We start from the raw sequence: 24,482 nt of genomic DNA on the forward strand, positions 1-24,482 counted from the left end.
TCTCCTCGGTCTCGGATCTTTTACCTATTTCTCGTTTGCTTTACAGGTCGTGTCCTGAAAGGCAGAAAACTCAGAGCAAAGGGGCAGGAGGAGGCGGCAAGAGTCCTGGGGGTTGCCATGACAAAAATCTAAAGATGGCCCCCTTGGGAGTCAATCCCAGCCTGCCCCAGGGAGAGCTCATTAGAGGGGAGCCCGCTCACCTGCAGGACTCAACCACAGGAATCCAGCCAGAGGGAGAAGCAAAGCTGGCTCCATTCCCTGTCACCATCACCTCAGTAGGGAGGAGACAGCAGGCTCCTGCCCCCAGGGGATCCTTGCAGCAATGCAAATAAGCCTCTGCTGTACCTGCCACACATTCCCTCCCTTAAGCCCCTCCCACCCACAGCTACATGAGATCTCTGGCCTGTTTTTCCAGGTGTCCCACTCTGGGGCCAGTCAGTTTCCTCTACAATCCTCCTTAACTGGGGAGCTTGAGGTGGATCTCGTAAATTTCACCCACTGGGGTTCATCTTAATGTCTTCAGTGGGAGGAGAGCATTTGAGGCATCCGATATGAATATTATAACAAATCCATGGCCATCTAGACCACCATATTTGTCACCATGCTGCACACCTAGGCCATGCAGAACTTCGGCAACAGCTGGGTTACAGCTCTGATCCTTCTGCTCCAGAAGCTCAGGCCCCTGCCACTTGAGCTGAAGAAGAATCGCCATAAGTTGCTAGCAATGCATGGCCTATGACACATAGTTGAGCAGATCTGATTTCAGCCAGTAAAGGATAGTGGTGCTCACACGTTAGCCCATCCATTCTGCACAAGCGATGCACCCTATACATGAACCAACTGGAAACTCAGGCTGTCTTCCATGTTCCTTTGGAGCACTGAGCAAGGATCCTCGACCAGGAACAGGGGGGTTTATCCCCTATGATTGGTTCCCTGCCCGTTGAGTGGAAATGGGCTGACTGGTGATCCTGGGTCCTTGTGTGGCACATGCCTGTTTCCCGGCAGGGCAAATGTGATGGAGAAGGAGTTTGGAGCAAACTTTGATGGAGCTGTCAGTCAGTGCTGGCACCGCAAGGTGCTGAAACACAGAGACTGATAGATAAAGTGATGCTTATCAAACTTCGGGGGTGCAGCAGCTCTGTAAGTGCTTCTGGAAAGCTCAGTTCAAATCTGGATCACATCATGCGCAAAAACACTGGAGGACAGCAGGGACCGGGAGTGCAAAATTGCTTCCTATATGCACCTTCAGGAATATCACAAAACCACCTAAAATCCCAGCACTGCTAGCCATGTCCGGACAGCAGAGGGCCTGAACTGGAATAGTAGGGACTGCAGGTCAGGTGTGAGGTGGACCAACGGATCTGTGTGAAGGGGCCCAGGAGCGGAATAGCAGGGGATGATGTGGGTCAGGATTGAAGTGCACTGACAGAGCTGTGTGAGAAGCCTCGGTCTGGAATAAGAGAGGGTGCTACAGGCTGGCAGTGAGGTGATCAGCCGAACTGTGGAGGCAGGGCAGGAATGGAATAGCAGCGAATGATGCAGGCCTGGATTGAGGTGAATCAGGCAGGCTGCATGGGGGAAACTTGCGCAGTGTCTGCTTGCAATGTGCATGTCTCTGCACATGAGAGGCCTCGCACTGTCACCAGGATCAACATTCTCTTTAACACATTCATTTCTTTAAAAAGCCACTCACACTTCCTGAAAAAGAAAAAACCCAGACAGTTCCCATTGAAATTCTCTAGTTATGCTTTTTCTTCTGCTCCATCCATTAATCATCAGACCAGCTATTTTCGAATGCAGATGCTCACAAAAGCACAAGCCACACTAATGACCTCGAGAAGGTAACTGCCTTCCCGCTGCACCAGGAGAGCGAAGAGGAACACAGAAAAAAGACTTTATTTAAAAAACAAAAAAAACCAACGCTTGGAGCCATGCGGACTTTGAGCCGCGTCCCCGTGACACAAAGGAAGCGCCACACGGGGAGGATGGGAAGGGAACAATTAATGATCACAGATTGTTTGGAGCAGATCACCTTTCCTAGTGTTAATTTCATTTGATCTGCTTTTGGTCAGTCCTGCCCCCACCTCAGCCTGCTCTGCATGTGAGAAGGAGAAGGTATCATGGGAAAGAGGGAACCAGAGAATGAAAATTAAGTTTAACAGACATCCCTCCCCTGTCCTCCGGATTGTACGAGAGTTCCAGAATAGCCCCTCCCGTTCATTTCAAGTCAGCTTCTACCACCTCCCTCGGGAGATTGTTCCACAGTCCTGGTTACAAGCGGACGTTTGTATTTATCTGCGCTGTGGCCAGGTGCAACAGTCAGAGGGGATTATACAACAGCAAAATAACTAAACAACACATCTCCCCGGCCTGGTTAAAGTTAATCCTGTTACTCTTGATGTTTGATCCCACCCCCTGATCCACCAGCAGCCGACTACAAAGAATGGAGGAGGAAGAGTGTGCGTGTGAGGGCATGGGGACGGGTGGAAATTGGTTCATTCCTTGAACATAACCACACAACAATTTTAAATGAGAGTAGGACTAGCCATGGCCAGTACACCTCAATCCTGCCCTGCAGCTCTCCTTGCTACTGAGGCCTGACCCCCCCTTGCTCCTGCCTGTCAGTTCCCCCTGCTATTCCACTTGTGGGTCCCTCACAGCTCCTCCGATGCACCTCAATAAATCCAACACTCGCTGCATTAAATCCTCCGCACTGCTTAGGCCCTCTGAGAACACAAACTCCTCCTGCACCTGTGCAAGTCGAGACAGAGGTAGTGAGGGCTGGGCCTGCTTTCCTCGCTGGCCTTGGACCGCTGCCACGATTTGGAGGAGACGGCTGCCGCGGGCTCCCCAAGCCAGGGCTCATTCACTCTCCTTTTACTGGTATTGATTTGCTGGATTCTGGAGCTTTGCTTGGCGGCGGCTCTGCAATGCTCCAAGTGACACACGATCTGATCATCCGGCTTAAATATTTCAGTGCAACCAGTTGTTGTGTGTAAATGGGAGCGCGGTAGCGAGAGGGGAGGAGAAAGGCGGTGCGAGCAGAGTGCTGGGGAGGAGGACAATGGTGAGACTGTGCAGAGAAAGGAAACACACAAGGTCACATCCCCAGGTCAATGGCCAGAACTTGGTCCTTGTGTCCTTCCCAGGCACCGTCTATCTCAGGCATTCAGGGCAGACATTAAAGAGCACAGCACTCCCGGGAGGTATGGGTCACCCCCATTTTACAGATGGGAAAACTGTGGCACAGGGAGGGTAAGCAGTCACCCAAAGAAAAACAGACAGACAGGAGGTGGTTAGTGGAAGCCCTTTTGGGACGTTCCCATCCTGGTAGTGCCGATGAAAAATTCCACTCTTTGGAAATTGATCTCTATGCCCAAATGAGCAGCAAGCCCCTAAGAGACATCCATGCAAAGGCCAGCAGACCTTGGAAACCCTGAATACATACACACACCTCCCCTCAGCTTGGCTGGCAGGCTGCGGGTGAAGAATTACTGTCCAGCTCCCCTGATCTCTTCTGGCGGCAGGCTAATATGTTCTCTGGGCCACCCCCACCCTCCTCAAAGGCTCACATCAAGTCCAGGAAGAAGGTTCTGTGGCTGTCCTTGACTCAACAGGTCCCTTCTCCTGGAGCCCTCAGGTGCTGCGGTGCTGGGCAGAGGACAGCGTGGCAGTGGGAAAGGCGAGCTCTAGGAAGAGGAAGGAAGGAGGAGGGGCCAGGCGCTGTGGTGCCGGGGAGAGGACAGCGTGGCAGTGGGAAAGGCGAGCTCTAGGAAGAGGAAGGAAGCAGGGAGGGCCAGGCGCTGCGGTGCCGGGCAGAGGACAGCGTGGCAGTGGGAAAGGCGAGCTCTAGGAAGAGGAAGGAAGGAGGAGGGGCCAGGCGCTGCGGTGCCGGGCAGAGGACAGCGTGGCAGTGGGAAAGGCGAGCTCCAGGAAGAGGAAGGAAGCAGGGAGGGGGCAGGCGCTGCGGTAAAGGGGAGAGGACAGCGTGGTAGTGGGAAAGGCGAGCTCTAGGAAGAGGAAGGAAGCAGGGAGGGCCAGGCGCTGCGGTGCCAGGCAGAGGACAGCGTGGCAATGGGAAAGGCGAGCTCCAGGAAGAGGAAGGAAGCAGGGACGGGACAGGCGCTGCGGTGCTGGGCAGAGGACAGCGTGGCAGTGGGAAAGGCGAGCTCCAGGAAGAGGAAGGAAGCAGGGAGGGGCCAGGCGCTGCGGTGCCGGGCAGAGGACAGCGCGGCAGTGGGAAAGGCGAGCTCCAGGAAGAGGAAGGAAGCAGGGAGGGGCAGGCGTTGCGGTGCCGGGGAGAGGACAGCGTGGCAGTGGGAAAGGCGAGCTCCAGGAAGAGGAAGGAAGCAGGGAGGGGCAGGCGTTGCGGTGCCGGGGAGAGGACAGCGTGGCAGTGGGAAAGGGGAGCTCTAGGAAGAGGAAGGAAGCAGGGAGAGGCAGGCACTGCAGTGCCGGGGAGAGGACAGCGTGGCAGTGGGAAAGGCGAGCTCTAGGAAGAGGAAGGAAGGAGGAGGGGCAGGCGCTGCGGTGCCGGGCAGAGGACAGCGCGGCAGTGGGAAAGGCGAGCTCCAGGAAGAGGAAGGAAGCAGGGAGGGGCAGGCGTTGCGGTGCCGGGCAGAGGACAGCGTGGCAATGGGAAAGGCGAGCTCCAGGAAGAGGAAGGAAGCAGGGAGGGGCCAGGCGCTGCGGTACCGGGCAGAGGACAGCGTGGCAGTGGGAAAGGCGAGCTCTAGGAAGAGGAAGGAAGCAGGGAGGGGACAGGCGCTGCGGTGCTGGGCAGAGGACAGCGTGGCAGTGGGAAAGGCGAGCTCCAGGAAGAGGAAGGAAGCAGCGAGGGCCAGGCGCTGCGGTGCCGGGGAGAGGACAGCGTGGCAGTGGGAAAGGCGAGCTCCAGGAAGAGGAAGGAAGCAGGGAGGGGCCAGGCGCTGCGGTGCCGGGGAGAGGACAGCGTGGCAGTGGGAAAGGCGAGCTCTAGGAAGAGGAAGGAAGCAGGGAGGGGCAGGCGCTGCGGTGCCGGGGAGAGGACAGCGTGGCAGTGGGAAAGGCGAGCTCTAGGAAGAGGAAGGAAGCAGGGAGAGGCAGGCACTGCGGTGCCAGGGAGAGGACAGCGTGGCAGTGGGAAAGGCGAGCTCTAGGAAGAGGAAGGAAGCAGGAGGGTCAGGTGCTGCGATGGTGTTGTTTATTAATTGGTTTTGTTCTGCACTTGGTGTATCTTTCAATATTCATCGGCCCGTGAGAGGAGAGCTCAGCTCTGTCATTAAGTATTGATGGGGCAGTGCAGACTCACGGTGGAGCTGGAAGGCTGCCGCCTGCTCACACTCCCTTCCTGCTCCCGTCTCTGCCCCCTGCCAGACAAGCTGCTTGTGAAAATCCACGACTTGCATGAAAACCCCGGCCTGCCTGGTCATGTGGACAAGCCCTGAAGAGGCAAGGGGGAGGGTTTGCTGCCAAAGGAGACATTGGAGCGTTCTAGCCAGGTGGGACCTGCACATACGCTTGATGGCAACCAACCAGGGAGTGAGCTACGGAGGCCATTGAGGTGAGGTAAAATACGGCTGAGAGTCTCACAAGTGGGGAGATGCTGACTGCTGGTATCTGCTCCTGGACTAAGTGAAGGCCAGGAGCACCAGGTTGCTGGAAGGTGGTCCGGGGCACTGGAACACCGGCAGGAATGGCAGGGTGCCGGAGGGAGCGCTGGAACGCCGGCAGGAATGGCAGGGTGCCGGAGGGAGCGCTGGAACGCCGGCAGGAATGGCAGAGGCACTGGAATGCCGGCGGGATGCTGTCCGGGGCGCTGGAACGCCGTCGGGAATGGCAGGGTGCCGGAGGGGGCGCTGGAACGCCGGCGGGAATGGCAGGGTGCCGGAGGGGGCGCTGGAACGCCGGCGGGAACGGCAGGGTGCCGGAGGGGGCGCTGGAACGCCGGCGGGAAGGGCAGGGTGCCGGAGGGGGCGCTGGAACGCCGGCGGGAAGGGCAGGGTGCCGGAGGGGGCGCTGGAACACCGGCAGGATGCAGCTGGGAGCATCACTGCAGTGGTAGCAGCAGCCTGTGCTAGCTCACCATAGGTCTCCAACTCTACATAGCATCCCCAATGATGCGCTGTTCCCATTGTCCAAGCAGCTGTTAGCCATGGATCAATTTGCCTTTAGTGCACGATGCCAACACCTCCCCCACTCATTCGACATCTTCGCACGTAAGTCAAATGAGAAGCCCCAGAGTTAGCACTGGGGAAAGCATGGATGTGTTTTCCCTCTCTCAAGTTAGCCAGGCACTGGGAGCCTCCTGGAGACAGAGGGCTCGGGCTCTGGCAGGGGAGGAAGCTCCATTCCTCACTCAACAGTGACTCCCCTCCATTTCCAAAAGCAGCAGCAATAACAGGCTTCCAGTCGAGTCCTGCCTAGTTCAGTCACCTCAGCTGACGGACAGTCAGCACCAAGACTCCAGCCGGGACAAGGAAGAAATGTCCCCCAGCCTCCTGGCTCCCAGCCTCCACGCCGGGCGTACACCAATAGAAGGGAAGGCAGATAGGAAAGCACACACATCCCCGCCGGGCTCGCGGCTGCACCCGGGGCAGTCAGGGTCACAGATAGCTCACACAGCCACAGATGGGGGGCACAGCACGCTGCTGAAAAACTGGGTGGGAACCAACAAGTTACAGTGGCTCCTGCCACTCCAGCCTGCCGTCTAACGTACATGTGGCAGGGGCCCTGCGCCACGACCGATACAACACAGCAGCCGTCCAATGGCAGACCTGGAGGGAATCCTGGCTAACCTCGAGCTTAGGAACCCACAGGTGCTGGACACCTGATATTGGCCAATTTGGAAGCCTGCAAAGGCAGCACAGAAGGAGGGGCCTCTCCCTACGCCTCAAAGCAGCCAGAGCCAGGAAGGGATGAGGAGGAAATCCACAGGCCAAGGTCTCATAGGGAAGTGTGAATTACCGCACTAGGGACCCAGCAGGGAAAAACACGCTGTCAAGGGAGTGGAAGAAATTGAGGGTTTCGCTTCCAAGGAACAGCCTGGTACGCTGAGAACGCTCCATCTCCAGCACTGAAGGGTTCGATCTGACATCAAAGAACTGCAGAAAGCAACTGCTCCCAAATAGCGTCTAAATCCCTGACTTAAAAACAAACCTGCAGCGTTCTCTAAGCACTGAAATAAAGCACGGCTTCTGAGCACCCGACTATCTGAAGCTCGGGAGCTTTTCCCGAGGTCCCACGCCCATCTCGCGCAGGGAAATCTTTCTGAGCGAATCTCTCACACAACCAAGGAAATGCTTTACCAAGGGTCGTATCCATTGGATGCTGCCACCACTGCCACCAACTCAGCTGATGGAGAAGACACCTGATCACATCACAAAAGGGGGGCACAGCGCACTTGCAATACATGCACAGGCATACACAGGGATGAGGCGGCAGGAGCGGGGCAGTGGCTCGCGTGCCAAACGGCTGTGCTCTCCGGAGTTTGACCACAAGGAACCACAGAACCACAGGCCAGAGCAGCGGACAGAACACCTCTGCTTTCACACTGCAGAGCAAGATGCTCTGATACACCACCATGGCCAACGGCATCAGCACTGATGCTGCCCCCTTGCTGAGGTGTCTGTGCCGGGTGAGCAGGAATCATCACCAGAGACACAGACACGGTGGGACTTTCATGGAGCTTCGTACACCAGCGATGAAGATCATGGTGCACTTTTTGTACCGGTAGCATGGGGTGGGGGGGCTCCATCAGAGTCCATGCGAAGCATGTATTTTAGACAGACACTCACCTCCGCAAGAGCAGCTTGGGATGGTTCTTACTCTCCAGGTTCTTTTCGATCAGGTCTGAGAGGAGCTGCTTCAGCACGCCTGTGGCATATTCCATCTCCCCCTGCAGCGCTGTCATGATCAGGGAAGCCACGTTGCCCCGGTCCCGCATGGAGAAGCTGCGTTGCGCCTCCAAGGTGCGGATGAAGGTCAGCAAGAAATGCTTCTTGTTCAAGAGCTGCCCAAAGAGGCTCAAGGACTTCTCCACATTCGCCTGGACCTGAGGGGACAAAACAACCACCCTGAGTCAGACTTGGGGAGCAGACATGCTGGAGAAGGAAGGGGGACTGCACCTTGTTAGTGTCCTGGACTTACTCTCCTTCCCATCCTGTGCCTTAGCAATGCAGAGAGCTCAGAGAAGCACATCTGACTTCATGGGCACTACCAGGCACGCTGCATGGCAGAGGCACGGCAGTGGGGGATCAAGGAATATAGGAATTGTCATACCAGGTATAGCCAGTTGCCCATCTAGCTTGCACCCTGTCTCTAGCAGTGGCCAGTACTGGGTACTCCAGAGGAAGGGGAAAGAACCCCCCTAGTGAACAATTCTGGAATAACCTGTGGCGAACAGAGGACAGGCAAACAGAGGGAGTTTGCCTGGGAGTTCGCTTGATGGGAGTTCCCACAGAGGGTTTTTTTTGCCTTTCAGGCTTCTGTGAGCAGAAAATACAACATCTGAAGAGGCTCTTAGAAGGAAGACATGGATAGTGAGCGATCAGCTGTTGTGACCTGCACAGGATGTGCCATGTTTGTCTTTCTCCCAGCAGATAGAAGCGACTTCATCTGTAGGAACTGCAAGCTGGTCTCCATATTGGAGGAGAAGGTTAAAGGACTAGAGACCCAAGTATCAACCCTGCGTTGCATCAGAGAAAAGGAAGACTTTCCGGATTGATGTTAGCGTTTGGTACTGCAGGCACAGCATGCTGAAGAATCAGAGGGGGCAGTGCAGAACGGGGAAGAAAATTGTCAGCCTGTGACCTCCAGAAGAAGAAAGAGGAGAACCCATGTATCCCCAATGCAGATAGAGGTAAGAAATTGTTTTCAGGCTCTCTGCACAGGTACTACGGCAGATAATGGTTTGGAAGAGTCATCTGAGAGAAGGGATCAGAAGGAGACCCCATTGACTGGAAGGCATGGGATGCATTGTCCTAGGGATGGGGGTTCCATGACCACCACCCCCAAGAGAAGGAGACAAGTGGTGGTGGTCGGGGACTCCCTCCTAAGGGGGAAGGAGTCATCCATCTGCTGTCCAGACCGGGAAACTCGAGAAGCGTGCTGCTTGCCTGGAACTAGAATTCAGGATGTGACAGAATGTCTGCTGATCAAGCCCTCGGACCACTACTCCTTCCTACTTCTCCACGTGGGCACCAATGATACTGCCAAGAATGACCTTGAGCAGGTCACTGCAGACTACGTGGCTCTGGGAAGAAGGATAAAGGAGTTTGAGGCGCAAGTTGTGTTCTCATCCATCCTCCCTGTTGAAGAAAAAGGCCCAGGTAGGGACCATCAAATTGTGGAGGTAAATGCATGGTTATGCAGGTGGTGTCAGAGAGAGGGCTTTGGATTCTTCGACCATGGGATGTTGTTCCAGGAAGAAGGATTGCTAGGGAGAGATGAGATCCACCTAACTAAGAGAGGGAAGAGCATTTTCACAGGCAGGCTTGCTAACCTAGTGAGAAGGGCTTTCAACTAGGTTTGCAAGGGGATGGTGACCAAAGCCCTGAGGTAAGTGGGGAAGTGGGATACCGGGAGGAAACACAAGGAAGAAGATGCAACAGAGGAGGCCTCCTGATTCATACTGAAAAAGTAGAGCAATCGGCTAGTTATCTTAGGTGCCTGTATACGAACGTAGGAAGCCTGGGAAACAAGCAGGAAGAATTGGAAGTCCCGGCACAGTCAAGGAATTATGATGTGATTGGAATAACAGAGACTTGGTGGGATAACTCACATGATTGGAGCACTGTCATGGATGGGTATAAACTGTTCAGGAAGGACAGGTGGGGGAGAAAAGGTGGAGGAGTTGCACTGTATGTAAGGGAGCAGAAAGATTGCACAGAGCTGTAGTATGAAACTGGAGAAAAGCCTGTTGAGAGTCTTTGGGTTAAGTTTAGAGGAGAGAGCAACAAGGGTGATGTCATGGTGGGCGTCTGCTGTAGGCCACCAGACCAGGAGGATGAGGTAGACAAGCTTTCTTCGGACAACTAACAGACGTTTCCAAATCACAGGCCCTGGTTCTCATGGGGGACTTCAATCAGCCTGACATCTGCTGGGAGAGCAATACAGCAGTGCACAGATAATCCAGGAAGTTTTTGGAGAGTGTTGGGGACAACTTCCTGGTGCTCCTCTTGACCTGCTGCTCACAAACAGGGAAGAATTGGTTGGGGAAGTAGAAGTGGGTGGCAACCTGGGCAGCAATGACCATGAGATGGTCGAGTTCAGGATCCTAATAAAAGGAAGGAGGGCAGCAGAATCTTCTATGATTCTATTGGCAAGTGTCTTCCAAACCCCATCAGTCAGTGGTTGGCATACGCCAGAAAGCATGAAGGTTATAGTCCTTCTAAACAAAACTGTATCTAACATAAGCGAGGGTGATTTATCTGTCAACAGGCACGTCTCATCTTTTCTTATTCCTGCTGAGCTTTTGTCCTCAAAGCAGGGCCAGCTCTAACTTTTTTGCTGCCCCGAGCACCGCGCCGCCCGAAGCCCCCGCCCCTCCTCCGAGCACCACGCCGCCCGAAGCCCCGCCCCCCTACGAGTGCTGCCCGAAGCCCCCCCCCCCTCCGAGCGCCGCGCCGCCGAAGCCTAAAAAATCGAGCGCCGCCCTGCCCCAAGGTGCCGCCCCAAGCACGTGTTTGGTCGGCTGGTGCCTGGAGCTGGCCCTGCCTCAAAGATACCTTGTGGCAATGAGTTCCACAGATCAAATATGTATTGTGTCAAAAAGGATTTCCTTTTGTCAGTTTTCAATTGGCTGCCTTGCTAGTTCACTGACTGTCTTGTTGCCCTATCTAAGCACTGCGGTAACACAAATAATAAATGACAATAAAGAGGAGCCTGATTTCCCTTCTCTCTGCCATTGCATCCTCTCTTATTGTCTCCTGTCTAAACTCCGCCTTTTTAATTTCTCCTTACAGGGAAGTCTCCCCAGGCCTCCAACTCTATTTATCAGCCATCTTCTTCTGCTTTTATTTCTACTAGTTGGGAACTCTGAATTGCCCTGCTGTGTGTCACCCCCTTGCTATTATCTGGGCATGGTTTTCCTCATGTAATTCTACATAGCTACCTGGCTGTGCATGGCACATACTGTTCATGTGCGGGTGACAGTGCCTCTGGGCTCAGTGCAGGTTAATACAAACGGGGAGCATGCCCTACAGCCTTCACGGCACAGCAGACAGCTCCCTTAGATTAAATTACCTCCGATATCCCCTCCGTATGAACAGCCTGAGGCACCATCCCTCTAGACTGATACCCCTCACCTCCCCAAGCCACCACCTGGTGCTGCCAGGCTCCAGACAGAGCACATCCAGCCTCCAATGAGGTAGGGTTTGAGGGAGGGTGAGGTTTGCAAGTGCGAAAAGGAAAGGGTTAAAAAACACAGGGAACCTAGAAGATCCTCCCCCAGCTGTTGCTCAAGGTACAAAGCAGGGAAGTGCTATCGGACAACACCGGACAGCTTTGCTCCTACGTTCACAATGCCCCTGGGAGCCAAGATGCCCTTGCAGAGGTCACTACTGGGAACCTGTTTCTTTGACACATGCTCTGTATTAGTGACTGGCCACAGGCCGCCTCTCACCCACCTTTGAGCAGCAGCAAAGCACTGCCTGAGCAGAGAACAAGAAGAGCCTATCTGTAAAGAGATGCCTTCAGGGCAGTTGTGATGGCTAGATTAGAATAGAATGTCCACAGACTCATTCTCCCTCTCCAGCATGCAGCCCTACCTGGGTGGATCAGACCTTCCTGTCTCAGAGACTTGGGCGGATTGGCGCTTTTTTACACTTTGGCAACGTGCATTTGTCAGGCTAACAATGTCACTGAATTTATGTGAGCGAGGGTGCAGGTGCGCGCGTACACACACACACACACACACACACACACACACACACACACACACACACACACACACACACACACACACACACACACACAGAGTCTAACTTCCAATTTCCTATCCAATGAGAAGTTGAATTCACCCTGTACCCAGCAAAGACCTCGGACCAGCTCTCTGGACATTCCACAGCATAAGAAAACATCTCTCCCTTTTCTACCTTTCCAAATTAAAGAACTGCCAAAATACTGAGTCGCTAAAGGACATAGGTGTCCAAACTTTTCTGGCTGGATCTCAGCACAAGAAGCCCAAAATACTTCCCATATCCTTGAGATTCATGTTACGTTTCAGGGTGTGCTTGGTTCTGTACAGCCACATGTGTGTCTGGGCAGGAAACCCAGGAGGGGAAAGAAGGGGGAGCTGGCTGACTCAGAGGGTGGGGTATGGAGACTTCTACCTCCACCTCTCCAGTACCAACCCAGTTTTGGTCAGCAGTGATGACAGTTGTTACTAGAGATGGATGAAATTTTTCACACTCAAAGTCTTCCCATTGGAAAACATGGTTTCATCAAAGTAAAGTATTTTCCATAGGGAAATGTCAATGTTAATGAATTTCACCCCCATTTTCCGATCAGGAGAATCAAAATGAAAATGTCATTTGAAGCCAACGTTTGAAACCAAGCAACATTTTTCATTTCAAAATGTCAGCTCGAAATGAAAAATGGGGCTTCGACGCCTCCCATTATTTTGCTGAGATTGAAAATTTTTGGCATTTTTTATTCTGTGAAATTTCCCAATGTTTCAACTTAATGTTCCACAGCAGAAATGAATTCCAAACTCTGGGCATTTCCCACGGGACGAACCTCCCCTTTCTCTCATCACCAGCGGGTGGCTGTTGGATAGTTTGGGTGACCATGGTTTGTGGGTCACAGCCCAGGTGTCCATCTCACACCCCAAAGCACACCACAGCTGGCACTCACTGGCCTCTTGTTGGCAATCTCAGCAGAATGGCCAAACCAGGAACAGGTGACGGAGACTGAACTTGGTCCTACAAGGGGTCCCGGCAGGGCAGAGGTGAGGAACCTACCCCGGTGCTGTACCTGCCCTGCAGAGAGAGACTTAGATGGCCCCCTTCCTGTAGTATCTGAGCACTTCCCAACCTTCACGCAGTACCCCTTAAGTCAGGCAGTACTATTATCCCCATCTTAAAATATATATATATATATATATATATGGAGATATACCTATCTCATAGAACTGGGAGGGACCCTGAAAGGTCACTGAGTCCAGCCCCCTGCCTTCACTAGCAGGACCAAGTACTGATTTTACCCCAGATCCCAAAGTAGCCCCCTCAAGGATTGAACTCACAACTCTGGGTTTACCAGGCCAATGCTCAAACCACTGAGCTATCCCTCCCCTGTTCCAGCTGGGGGAATCGTCCAGCTGGGGAACTGAGGCCTGGAGAGAATAAGGGCATGTCTACACAAGCACTTACTGTCCTGCAAGCTGGGTTGTAAAGCTCAAGCCTGTCGTGCTAACCGTCTGCCTGCACCCGGCAGACGCGCACTAAGAGCTCCCTAGTGCGCACTGACAGGTGGTTTGAAACAGTGCTGGTGTGCACATGCCCTTCGTGACTTGCTCGTGGTCACGCAGGAAGTCTGTGGCAGAGCAGGGAATTGAACGCAGGTCTCCCAAGTCCTAGGCTAGCACACCAGCACTTTCGGCTAGCGCTAAAGTCATTCTGGCAGTGAAGCCCTTGAAAGGAAGCGTGAGAAAGAGGGAGGGATTCTTTGGGGAGAGGGCAGGCAGGTGGCACCACTGCCTTCAGCATTCAACTCTCCCCCAGGGGTTTTGATGTGGGTCTGAGCATGGAGAGCCGGCTACCTGCCACATTTCTGACACACTGACTGATTTCAGATGGGCTCAGGCTACAATTTCAAAATAAACATCGTCCTCTGCTTGGCTGGGAGATGCAGGGATCAGATGGCACGATCCTATCGGAGCTGTGTTCCCAGCTAGTGGAGCAACCAAAGCTTGATAAGCTGGGAAATTGATCCTGTCCAGCCCCGGCAATCTTATCAGGGTCTTGCGCAGGGGATGGAAGAGGACAGCGGGGAAGAGCGCAAAGCATCTGTCACACATGGTGTGACTGAGAGCACCCTCACTGAGCCCACTTCCCCGCTTTGCTGCGGCTTTGTGTCTAACTCACTGATCATTAGCAAAAGTAAATGAACAATAAAGAATTAAATATTTAATCAGGCTTAAATTCACACAAAGCAATGGAAAAAAACAAAACCCACACAAACCCAAAGCAAAAGGGAGCTGTTAATGACGGCTCTAAGACTTGGCTTCGGATTAGTGTGTGTGGGGAAGAGCTCCTTCCCCGTCACTTGTAATAGCTAGTGTTACACTCATTCTGATTAAGGGGACAAATAAAAGCAAACCTGATTAAATTATATGAAGCTTACACAACTGTATTTGCTTTATTTAATCTGGGTTCTTTTTCTCCCTTGAAACTTTTAACACTTCACTTCCCAACCAAGCCCACATGCTCTCTCTTGCATTCGGAGTGCAGTATGTTTAAAATCACAGAAATTGGAGCTGGAAAAGACCAGTGCAGAATTATCCCCTGCAGTTACTTCTCTGGGGCTTTGTCATGTCTAGATTTCAATGAGGTTTCCATCCCTTCCCTTTGGAAAGGATTCCACTGTCTAGCAGGTCTCCTCGTTGGGAAAGGTTTCCTGATATTCCGCCTAAATTGTCATTGATTCAATTTCATCCCTTCTCTCCTAGCAGTAAATTCTATCCCCAGCCACCCAACTTGGCTCTTTAACTTCTGACCACCCCCTCCCAGGCTAAGTGAGGAAGTGATAGCAGACGGAGTGTGGTCACCACAAACCAACTGCCAAAAATGAGGCTGAGATGGGCTGGAACACACTCTAGGAATTCTAGGTAGGGGGAGGAGGTGGATTCAAATCCTTGCATCTCAATTTGCCCTCACAGTTTGGATCCAAACCCAGAAGGGGCCTGTTTTCTGGTTCCAGCGCTGTGAGAACATTTTAAGCTGGCAAAAATCTCCCAACAGCAGCTGACCTGACATCCAATTGTATGGAGCCAACATCTCAGGGGAATTTGGAAAAGACGGTTACTCACCGTTGTAACTGTTGTTCTTCGAGATGTGTTGCTCATATCCATTCCATTAGGTGTGTGCGCGCCGCGTGCACGATCGTCGGAAGATTTTCTACCCTAGCAACACCGGCGGGTCGGCTGTGGAGCCCCCTAGAGTGGCGCCTTCATGGCGCTGAATATATACCCCAGCCGACCCGGCGCCCCCTCAGTTCCTTCTTGCCGGCTACTCCGACAGTGGGGACGGGGGGCGGGTTTGGAATGGATATGAGCAACACATCTCGAAGAACAACAGTTACAACGGTGAGTAACCGTCTTTTCTTCTTCGAGTGCTTGCTCATATCCATTCCATTAGGTGACTCCCAAGCCCAACTTAGGTGGTGGGGTCGGAGTGAGACATTGCTGTGTGCAAAACCGCTGATCCGAAGGCAGCATCGTCCCTGGACTGCTGCACTAGTGCATAGTGAGCTGTAAACGTGTGGACTGATGACCAAACCGCCGCTCTACAGATGTCCTGGATCGGAACTTGCGCCAGGAAAGCAGTCGAGGAAGCTTGGGCCCTCGTGGAGTGAGCGGTGAGGTGCGGTGCTGAGACACCTGCCAGGTCATAGCAAGTCCGGATGCAAGACGTAATCCAGGAGGATAGGCGTTGTGAGGAGACCGGTGAGCCTTTCATTCGGTCGGCCACTGCAACGAAGAGTTGCGTCGTCTTTCTAAAGTGCCTTGTGCGGTCAATATAGAAGGCCAGGGCCCTGCGTACGTCCAGAGAATGCAAACGTTGATCCTGGCGAGTAGCATGTGGTTTAGGATGAAAGACCGGGAGAAATATATCCTGGTTGATATGAAAAGGAGAAACCACCTTAGGGAGAAAGGCAGGATGTGGACGAAGCTGCACTTTATCCTTATGGAAAACCGTGTAAGGGGGCTCGGATGTAAGCGCCCTGAGTTCAGAAACGCGCCTTGCTGAGGTGATGGCTACGAGGAAGGCTGTCTTCCAGGATAGGTACAGAAGTGAACAGGTGGCCAGTGGCTCGAATGGAGGACCTGTGAGCTTGGAGAGAACCAGGTTGAGGTCCCACGTCGGAACGGGCTGACGTTGTTGTGGGTACGTCCGGTCTAAGCCCTTGAGGAATCTAACGACCATCGGGTTAGAGAATACCGAGGATGCGAGTTCCCCTGGGTGAAAGGCCGATATAGCGGCCAGGTGAACTCTAATTGAAGATATCGCCAACCCCTGCTGTTTTAGGGAGAGGAGATATTCCAAAATGAGAGGAATAGGTGCCTGCAACGGGGACGTGGCTCGTTGTTCGCACCAATAGGAGAACCGCTTCCACTTGGCCAAGTATGTGGTCCGTGTTGAGGGCTTCCTACTGCTCAGCAGAATCTGTTGGACAGAGTGCGAGCACTGCTGCTCTGCCTGGGTGAACCATGGAGCAGCCACGCCGTGAGGTGGAGCGATTGCAGGTCGGGGTGACGCAGGCGGCCGTGGTCCTGAGAGATGAGGTCCGGGCATAATGGAAGCGGGATCGGTGTCTGAACCGAGAGCTCCAACAGCGTGGTGTACCAATGTTGTCTCGGCCACGCTGGGGCGATCAGAATCACCTGTGCCTGGTCTCTGCGCAATTTGAGCAGTACCTTGTGGACCAGAGGAAACGGAGGGAAGGCATAAAACAGGTGGTCCTTCCAGGGAAGGAGAAACGCGTCCGAGAGGGAGCCCGGAGCTCGACCTTGCAGGGAGCAGAACACGTGGCACTTCCTGTTGTCTCGATATGCAAACAGGTCTATCTGGGGAAACCCCCAGTTCTGGAAAACGGAATGTATGATGTCCGGACGGATAGACCACTCGTGTGTTTGAAAGGACCTGCTGAGTCGGTCCGCCAGAGTGTTCTGGACTCCAGGGAGGAACGATGCCGTGAGATGGATTGAGTGGGCGATGCAGAAGTCCCACAGGCGAATGGCCTCTTGGCATAGCATTGACGAACGTGCTCCTCCTTGCTTGTTGATGTAAAACATGGCGGTGGTGTTGTCGATGAGAACTAACACACAGCGGCCACGTAGGAGATTGAGAAATGCCTGGCACGCCAGGCGCACCGCCATCAGTTCCCGAACATTGATGTGCAGGGCTATCTGGGGTGCAGTCCACAGGCCCTGGGTATGGTGTTCGTTGAGATGGGCGCCCCAACCCAGGGATGAAGCGTCTGTGACCAGGTGCAGAGAGGGTTGTGGGGCGTGAAACGGCATCCCCTCGCAAACCACCTTGTGGTCTAGCCACCATGTGAGGGAGGTCAGGACCGAGTTCGGGACCGTGACCACCATGTTCAGGCTGTCCCGATGTGGGCGGTATCTTGATGACACCCAGGTCTGGAGTGGGCGAAGCCGAAGTCTGGCATGCCTGGTTACGTACGTGCAGGAAGCCATGTGACCCAGCAGGGTGAGGCACGACCTCACCGTGGTAGTTGGGAAGGCCTTGAGTTCTTGAATGAGGCTCGTGATGGTGCAAAAGCGATTGTCTGGCAGGATGGCTTGTGCACGTCTGGAGTCTAGAACCGCGCCGATGAATTCTATTCTCTGGGTAGGTTCTAGAGTGGATTTGTCCTTGTTGAGTAGGATACCCAACTTGTTGAATGTGTGCACTATTATGTGGACGTGATCTCGAACTTGTTCTTTGGTGCGACCGCGTACCAGCCAGTCGTCTAGGTACGGGAACACCTCTATCCCTTGCCGACGAAGGTACGCTGCCACGACAGCCATACATTTCGTGAACACCCTTGGGGCCGAGGATAGGCCGAAGGGAAGGACTGCAAATTGGTAGTGCACCTTGCTTACCACGAACCGCAGGAAGCGTCTGTGAGGCGGGTAAATTGCTATGTGAAAGTATGCATCTTTCATGTCGAGGGCGGCGAACCAGTCTCCAGGATCGAGGGAAGGGATAATGGCTCCCAAAGAGACCATGCGGAACTTCAACTTTACTATGAATTTGTTGAGTCCGCGCAAGTCCAAGATGGGTCGCAGACCTCCTTTGGACTTGGGAATGAGGAAGTAACGGGAATAGAATCCCCTGCCCCTTAACTCCACTGGAACCTCCTCTATGGCCCCCATAGCAAGGAGCGTGGAAACTTCCTGTATAAGAAGTTGCTCGTGAGAAGGGTCCCTGAAGAGGGACGGGGAAGGGGGGGAGGAGGGGGGGATTGAAGAAAACTGGATAGCATATCCCCTGTCCACCGTGCGAAGGACCCAACGGTCCGAAGTTATAAGGGACCAGGTCCGGTGGAAATGGGAAAGGCGATCCCGAAAGGATGGGGCTGGATCCTGTGGGATGACTGGGGCGCCGTCCTCGACCGCACCTTCAAAAGTTCTGTCTGGGGCCTGAAGGTGGTCTAGGTGGCCCCTGGTTCTGACCAGGTTGAGGGCCGGTCCACCTTCTTCTACCACCTCGCCCTCGCCTCCGGGTCGAGTCCTGTCTCTGACGAGGCGGGGGGGGGGTAGAAGCGCTGAGGCTGCGGTCTAAATGGCCTGCGCTGAGGGCCCACAACATGCATCCCCAAGGAACGCATGATCGTCCTGGAGTCCTTGAGGCTCTGCAGGCGAGAGTCCGTCTTTTCGGAAAACAGCCCTTGTCCTTCAAAGGGCAGATCCTGCAGGGTTTGCTGCAGTTCCTGAGGCAGACCCGAAACCTGGAGCCAGGAGATCCTCCGCATAGCGATACCTGAGGCCAGGGTTCTCGCAGCAGAGTCCGCTATGTCTAAGGAGGCCTGTAAGGAGGTCCGAGCCACCTTCTTACCCTCCTCCACCAGGGCTCCAAACTCCTCCCTGGACTCTTGGGGAACCAACTCCTTGAACTTCCCCATAGAGTTCCAGGAGTTAAAGCTATAGCGGCTCAAGAGCGCCTGTTGATTAGCCGCTCTAAGTTGCAACCCTCCGGCTGAGTAAACTTTACGGCCGAATAAATCGAGGCGCTTAGCCTCCTTCGATTTGGGCGCTGCGGCCTGCTGACCGTGGCGCTCCCTTGCGTTCACTGATGCCACCACCAGTGAACACGGCTGGGGGTGGGTATACAAGTACCCGTAGTCTTTAGACGGAACAAAGTATTTCCTTTCCACCCCTCTCGCTGTGGGTGGGATAGAGGCAGGAGTCTGCCATATCGTAGATACATTGGCTTGTATCGTGCGGATCAGGGGTAACGCCACCCTCGATGGGGCATCCGCTCCGAGGATATTCACGATGGGGTCGTGCACCTCCACTATCTCCTCCGCCTGCAGGTCCATATTACGGGCCATCCGACGCAGAAGATCTTGGTGAGCCCGAAGATCTATTGGAGGTGGACCTGTGCACGATGTGCCCGCCACTGCCTCATCCGGAGAGGAAGAGGAAGATGCCTCCGGTGGGACAGGATCCAAGGGAGGGTCCTGGGCTCCCTGCTCCTGGGCCGGAGCATCACCTGCGCTTGAGTCCAGGGCGTCAGGTGGTGCGGACACGGAAGCCTCCATGCCCCCTGGCGGAGGCCGAGAGATGGTGGACTCCGGGGCCCTTCTAACAGAGTGACCGGAGCGAGAGGTCGAAGCAACTGGAGCCCCTTGTGCCTGATGGTACGCCCACGGGGTCCAAAACGACCAGTGAGATGGGCCATGAGAATGGTCCTCTGTTATGTTCTGCCAATGGTCCAAGTCCTGTTCCTCGGCTTGCCCTTGAGGGGGGTATGCCGATCTCGAGAGGTCCTCCGAGGAGCGAGACCCCGATCTCGATGGCCATGGCGGTGCCGAGAGCGTCGAGACGATTCCCGTGGGCTGCGGTGCCGCACGGTGCCGGTCCGGAGATGATCTATCTCCACGCGGTGCCGGCGATCGGTGCCGGGACCACGACCGGTGCCGATGACCTCGTCGGTACCGGGAGTCGGATCTGGACCTCGACGAGGACCTGGAGTATGCCCGGTACCGGGAGCGGCCTCTCGACGTCGAGCGGCGACCGTAGCGGTGCCGAGAACTACGTCTCGACGTTGATCGGTGCCGACGATCATAGCGGTGCCGAGACGTAGAGCGGTGCCACGAAGAAGATCTTGGCCGCGAGTACGACCGGTGCCGAGGTGATATTCGGTGCCGGGACTGCGAGCGGCGTGGGGACCTGCTTCGGGACCTGGATCGGTGCCGAGGTTCCAGCCCTTGCGATGGAGGGCGCATCAAGGCAGGTTTCCCCCTCGACTGGACCGGGCGAGGCAACGGTGCCGTCGGTGCCGGTGGTTGAGGCGGTGCCGGCTCCGTGAGAGCTATTAAGTCTCTCGCCGCCGCGAAGGTCTCTGGCGTCGACGGGAGGCACTGTATCACCGCCTGCCTCGGTGGAGACGCCGTCTGCACCGGACTCAACGGCCTCGGCGCCGGAGTCGACGGTGCTGGAGGCACCTGTTTCCGGTGCTCCACCGGCGTACGCGGCTCTACCCCCGGCACTGGGGGAGCCAGCGTCTTCGGCACGGAGGTCCCCGTCTTATGGGCTTTCTTATGCCCTGGGGATAATGACCGGCGCCGAGGCACTTGCTGTGCTTTCGGTGCCGATGAGGTCCGGTGCCGGGAAGGCTCATCTGACGCCACTCGCGTGGTCGTCATGGCCGGTGCCGCCGGGGCACTGCGCACCGAGGCGCTAGGTGCCGGGGCCTGACTTGTAGATGGAGCGTCCGGACTAAGTGCCGCCTCCATCAGGAGTTGCCGGAGCCGAAAGTCCCGCTCCTTCTTGGTCCTTGGTCTGAAGGCCTTACAGATCTTGCACTTATCTGTTTGATGGGACTCTCCCAGGCACTTCAGACAGGAATCGTGCGGGTCGCTCGTGGGCATAGGCTTAGCGCAGAAGGCGCACAGCTTGAAGCCGGGAGCGTTGGGCATGAGCCCGGCCCCGCGGCCGGGGGAGAAAGGGGGAGACGACCCCCTTAATCCCCTGAACTATTATAACAACTAGACAACTCTTAAAACTATTGAACTATTTAACTATAAACACTAGGACTATAACTATAACTATAACTGCGAATAACGAACTAAGCTAGGGAGAGTGGAGAACAGCTAAGCAGCGCTCCACAGTTCCAACGACCGTCAGGGGCGGTAAGAAGGAACTGAGGGGGCGCCGGGTCGGCTGGGGTATATATTCAGCGCCATGAAGGCGCCACTCTAGGGGGCTCCACAGCCGACCCGCCGGTGTTGCTAGGGTAGAAAATCTTCCGACGATCGTGCACGCGGCGCGCACACACCTAATGGAATGGATATGAGCAAGCACTCGAAGAAGAACTGTCAGATCCAAACCCCAGCCTAAGCCTAAATCCAGATCCAGACCCAAGCCTCACCTCCTAGGCCCAGCTCTAGTTTGGAAGCTTTTCCCAGTGAGCTAAGTTCACTGGGGCTCCCTAAACAGACAGGAAAGCGGGAGGCTAGCAGGTAGCGCTGACAGTAGAACAGAAACATCAGCTGCATTCTCACTGGCTTGGCTCTGTCACAACTGGGGCATCACGGCTGAGCAATGGGACTTCAGACACCTCCCCTCCTTACCCTTCAGGGGCTGAGCTTGAAACAGAGAGAGCGAGAGGGCGGAGCCTAGAACCGCGCTGTCATGCTGCGCAGTGAGGAGCGCCACTGGGTAGGGCAATTTTCACATGCAGCTTATGACCCCCCTGAAAATACTTCATTTATAACAGAAACAAAGAGACCTTTGTCCGGCAGTACCTCTACGCTATACACCCATGTGTGCCTTATACACCCCACTGGGCATCAGCCCGAGAGCTGTCGCTGCGTTAACCCCGCGGCTATGCGTACAGGTCCTTGTGAAGAAAATCCATCTTCTCCAAATCTCCCCAGCTCCTCCTGCCCTGCTCTGTCCCCACACTGTCCTCCCCACACCTCTCTCTCATGCACAGAGGGAAGGGCAGCACTGTCTATGGCTGGGGAGCCAGACAAGGGTTTTTCTATTTAACCTGAATTGATAAATAATACTTCTCCTCTGCAAGAGGCAAATAGCGAGGGGCAGAGCCCAGGGTTCCCACCATGCGCCCCAGAGTTACTCAGCCAGCCCACGTGTGGCTCCCGTCGCTAGCTAAGGCTGGCAACACCACGGGAAGACTCTACCAGTAAAGGGTCTGCCCTGCCCATTAGCTCACACCCAACACACAGGAATTCATTCATCTACCTAGTACCATAGCCTCTGAGCGCCCACCTTCATTTTATCCTCATCACACCCTTCCATCAGCCAGGCACTGCACCCAGGTGTCCCAAGTCCAAGCTGCAGGCTCCTATCCCCTAACCCATCCTGCCTGTGAGGGGGACTCACTCCCCTCTCTCACATGACTGTCACCTGTCATCTCCAGGGGTGTCTGGGTTGGGGGAACATTCATTCCTGTGTCAGATCCAGGGGGGCAGAAGGGGACAATGGAATGGGCCCGGTGAGCTTGGGAATAGAGAGCCAGCAGAGGCAGCAAGATAGTTATGAAGATGCAGCCCCCTCATAGCTCTTCGTAGCAGGTTTATTTGCCAAGAATTAGCCCCTCCCCACCGAAGGCCCAAGCTGAGTAAAGCCCTGGTTACAATGGAAAATGAGAGAGGGTCAGGGTCTCGCTGACCTTTTCATTTTGTGCGGTGAAGCACAGGGGGGAATGACCCTTTGTGCTGTGTGGTAACAGTACAGTGCCCCACGGCCAGGCCAGGACTGTCTGAGCCTCCTGCAAGCCTGGGGGAAGGTAGATCCATGAACACTGTGACTCTGTGGTGAAAGCCAGGATAAGTGCCACCCCCCCACCCCCCAACGTTGGGTGTAGGGACTAAAGGGAGCACGGGAGATAGAACTACAACCCACCCCACTGAGAGAGCCAGATCACAGTAGCAGCAGCCGTCTGGGTTACAATGAATGCATTTGCAGTTGTAAGGGGTTGATTCCCTGCAATTAATAACTGCATCCTGCACCAGGGCCGATTACTTCTCCTAAACATGTTCTGAAGTCTACGTCAACATTAATTACTGTGTCCGGTCAGCAGCGAGGGGAAGCTAAGGTCACCCCGCACCACTCCAATCAAGAGCAACCTTGGTACTGAGAAAAACCAGAAGCCAATTTATGTGCACTTGCATGCACTAAATTAAGCAGACATTGTGAGGCTGGGAGGGAAGGGGGAGATGGTTTGGGGAGCAGGGGGAGAAGGGACAAGATGCTCTTCTGCAGGGAGGAGCCATGGAGCTGGGAAGGTGGATGATGTCGGACAAGTCTGCTGGAAATGAGCAGCCGGTCATGCATCAAACAAACCCAATTGAATAAATCAAGTGCAGTAGAAAATGACAGCGGCAATGATATTAATACGAATATTGATATTAATGTCAGTGAGTGTGGTAGCCATGCAGTGGCCTCCCTGTGCTCACGTTGACCGGCACGTGGCAAGATGCATCACGGAGAGACAGGCTGGTGTCCAAGACCATATGCTCAGGAGCTGTGGAGAAGGGGCAGCATAAATGCAGCCATGCTGGTCTTAGACAAGGAAGTGAAGCCCCCGCAGATATGCAGAGAGCTGCCTTGGTCGTGCTGGTGGTCTCCAGGGGCTCCAGGTCCCAGTTAAAAGGAAGGGCAGATGTGGTCTGCTCCACCTAATGCAGATGAGGTGGGCCCAGGCTCTTGCCCAGCTGACAGCGTAGGCCTAGCTGGGTGAAACTTGGTCAGTGCAGCCGCAGAGGAATAAAGGAGGGTGTGGAAGGTGGCAGCGGGTCTGTGGCAGGGCAGGGCAACCCTCTCCCCAGGTGGCAGTGAAAGCGCAACACTTCCCAGAGGGGAAGCGGGTGGCAAGCACACGGCCCTAGGAGTGCTATAGCGAGGTCGCCAGGTCACCCTCCTGGAGACAAGGTGAGGGATAAGATGGGGACAACAGTGATGGAGGCAGCTGCTAGTTGGGTGATCTGTGGTCCCCCAGAAGGACGGGAACAGGTTGAGCCCATGCTTCAATGCCTGGGAGAAGCTGGCTGGTGAAATGTATTATCGCTCTATGGCTGCAATGACCTTCCCACTGCAAGGCAGAACGATACCGGCAGCACAAGGGTTAGAATCTCGGAATCACCAGCAAGAGAGATGAGCCAGGCCTAGTCAGCAGCACCAGCCCCACTCCCTGAGACCAGCACTGGATGCTTCTCTACTGTGTATTTCCTAGTGCTTTGTGCACTCAGAGCTTCCAGTGTGCCAAGCCAGGGGACTTCTGCCACTTCCCTCAGGAGACTATTTCACAGCCCAGCAGATCTAGCGATCAGAAAAACACTCCTGTGCTTTTCTTACTCAACGTCATCCCATTACTCCTCATCATACTCCCTCCCCCAAACCGCCCCAGACAGCTTCTCTGCTTCCTTGGGGTTTGCCCCTTCACGTGTCTCTAGATGGGTCCACCCTCCCTCCTCCTCTCGCCATTCAGCCTCGCTATGCAGAATTAACTCTTCCAAACTTTCCCCTTTCTGTTGCTCTTCCCTGAATTCCCTCCAATTTGTCAACATCTTTCTGGTACCAAGGTACC

The 24,482-nt window shown here is 54.7% G+C and overlaps 1 protein-coding gene across 5 annotated transcripts in view; it reads right to left on the reverse strand.

Annotated features, from left to right (window-relative positions):
- The window catches only part of PLXNA1 (plexin A1), a 284,683-nt gene that overhangs the window by 33,466 nt on the left and 226,735 nt on the right, over positions 1-24,482 (reverse strand). For all 5 annotated transcript variants that reach the window (XM_042849837.2, XM_005288414.5, XM_005288413.5 and 2 more), the window contains exon 22: positions 7,776-8,032. In XM_042849837.2, the coding sequence (XP_042705771.2) occupies positions 7,776-8,032 (257 nt within the window). The remainder of the gene's footprint in view (positions 1-7,775; positions 8,033-24,482) is intronic.

This window comes from Chrysemys picta, chromosome 7 (genome assembly GCF_011386835.1).
Source record: "Chrysemys picta bellii isolate R12L10 chromosome 7, ASM1138683v2, whole genome shotgun sequence".
NCBI lineage: Eukaryota > Metazoa > Chordata > Testudines > Emydidae > Chrysemys > Chrysemys picta.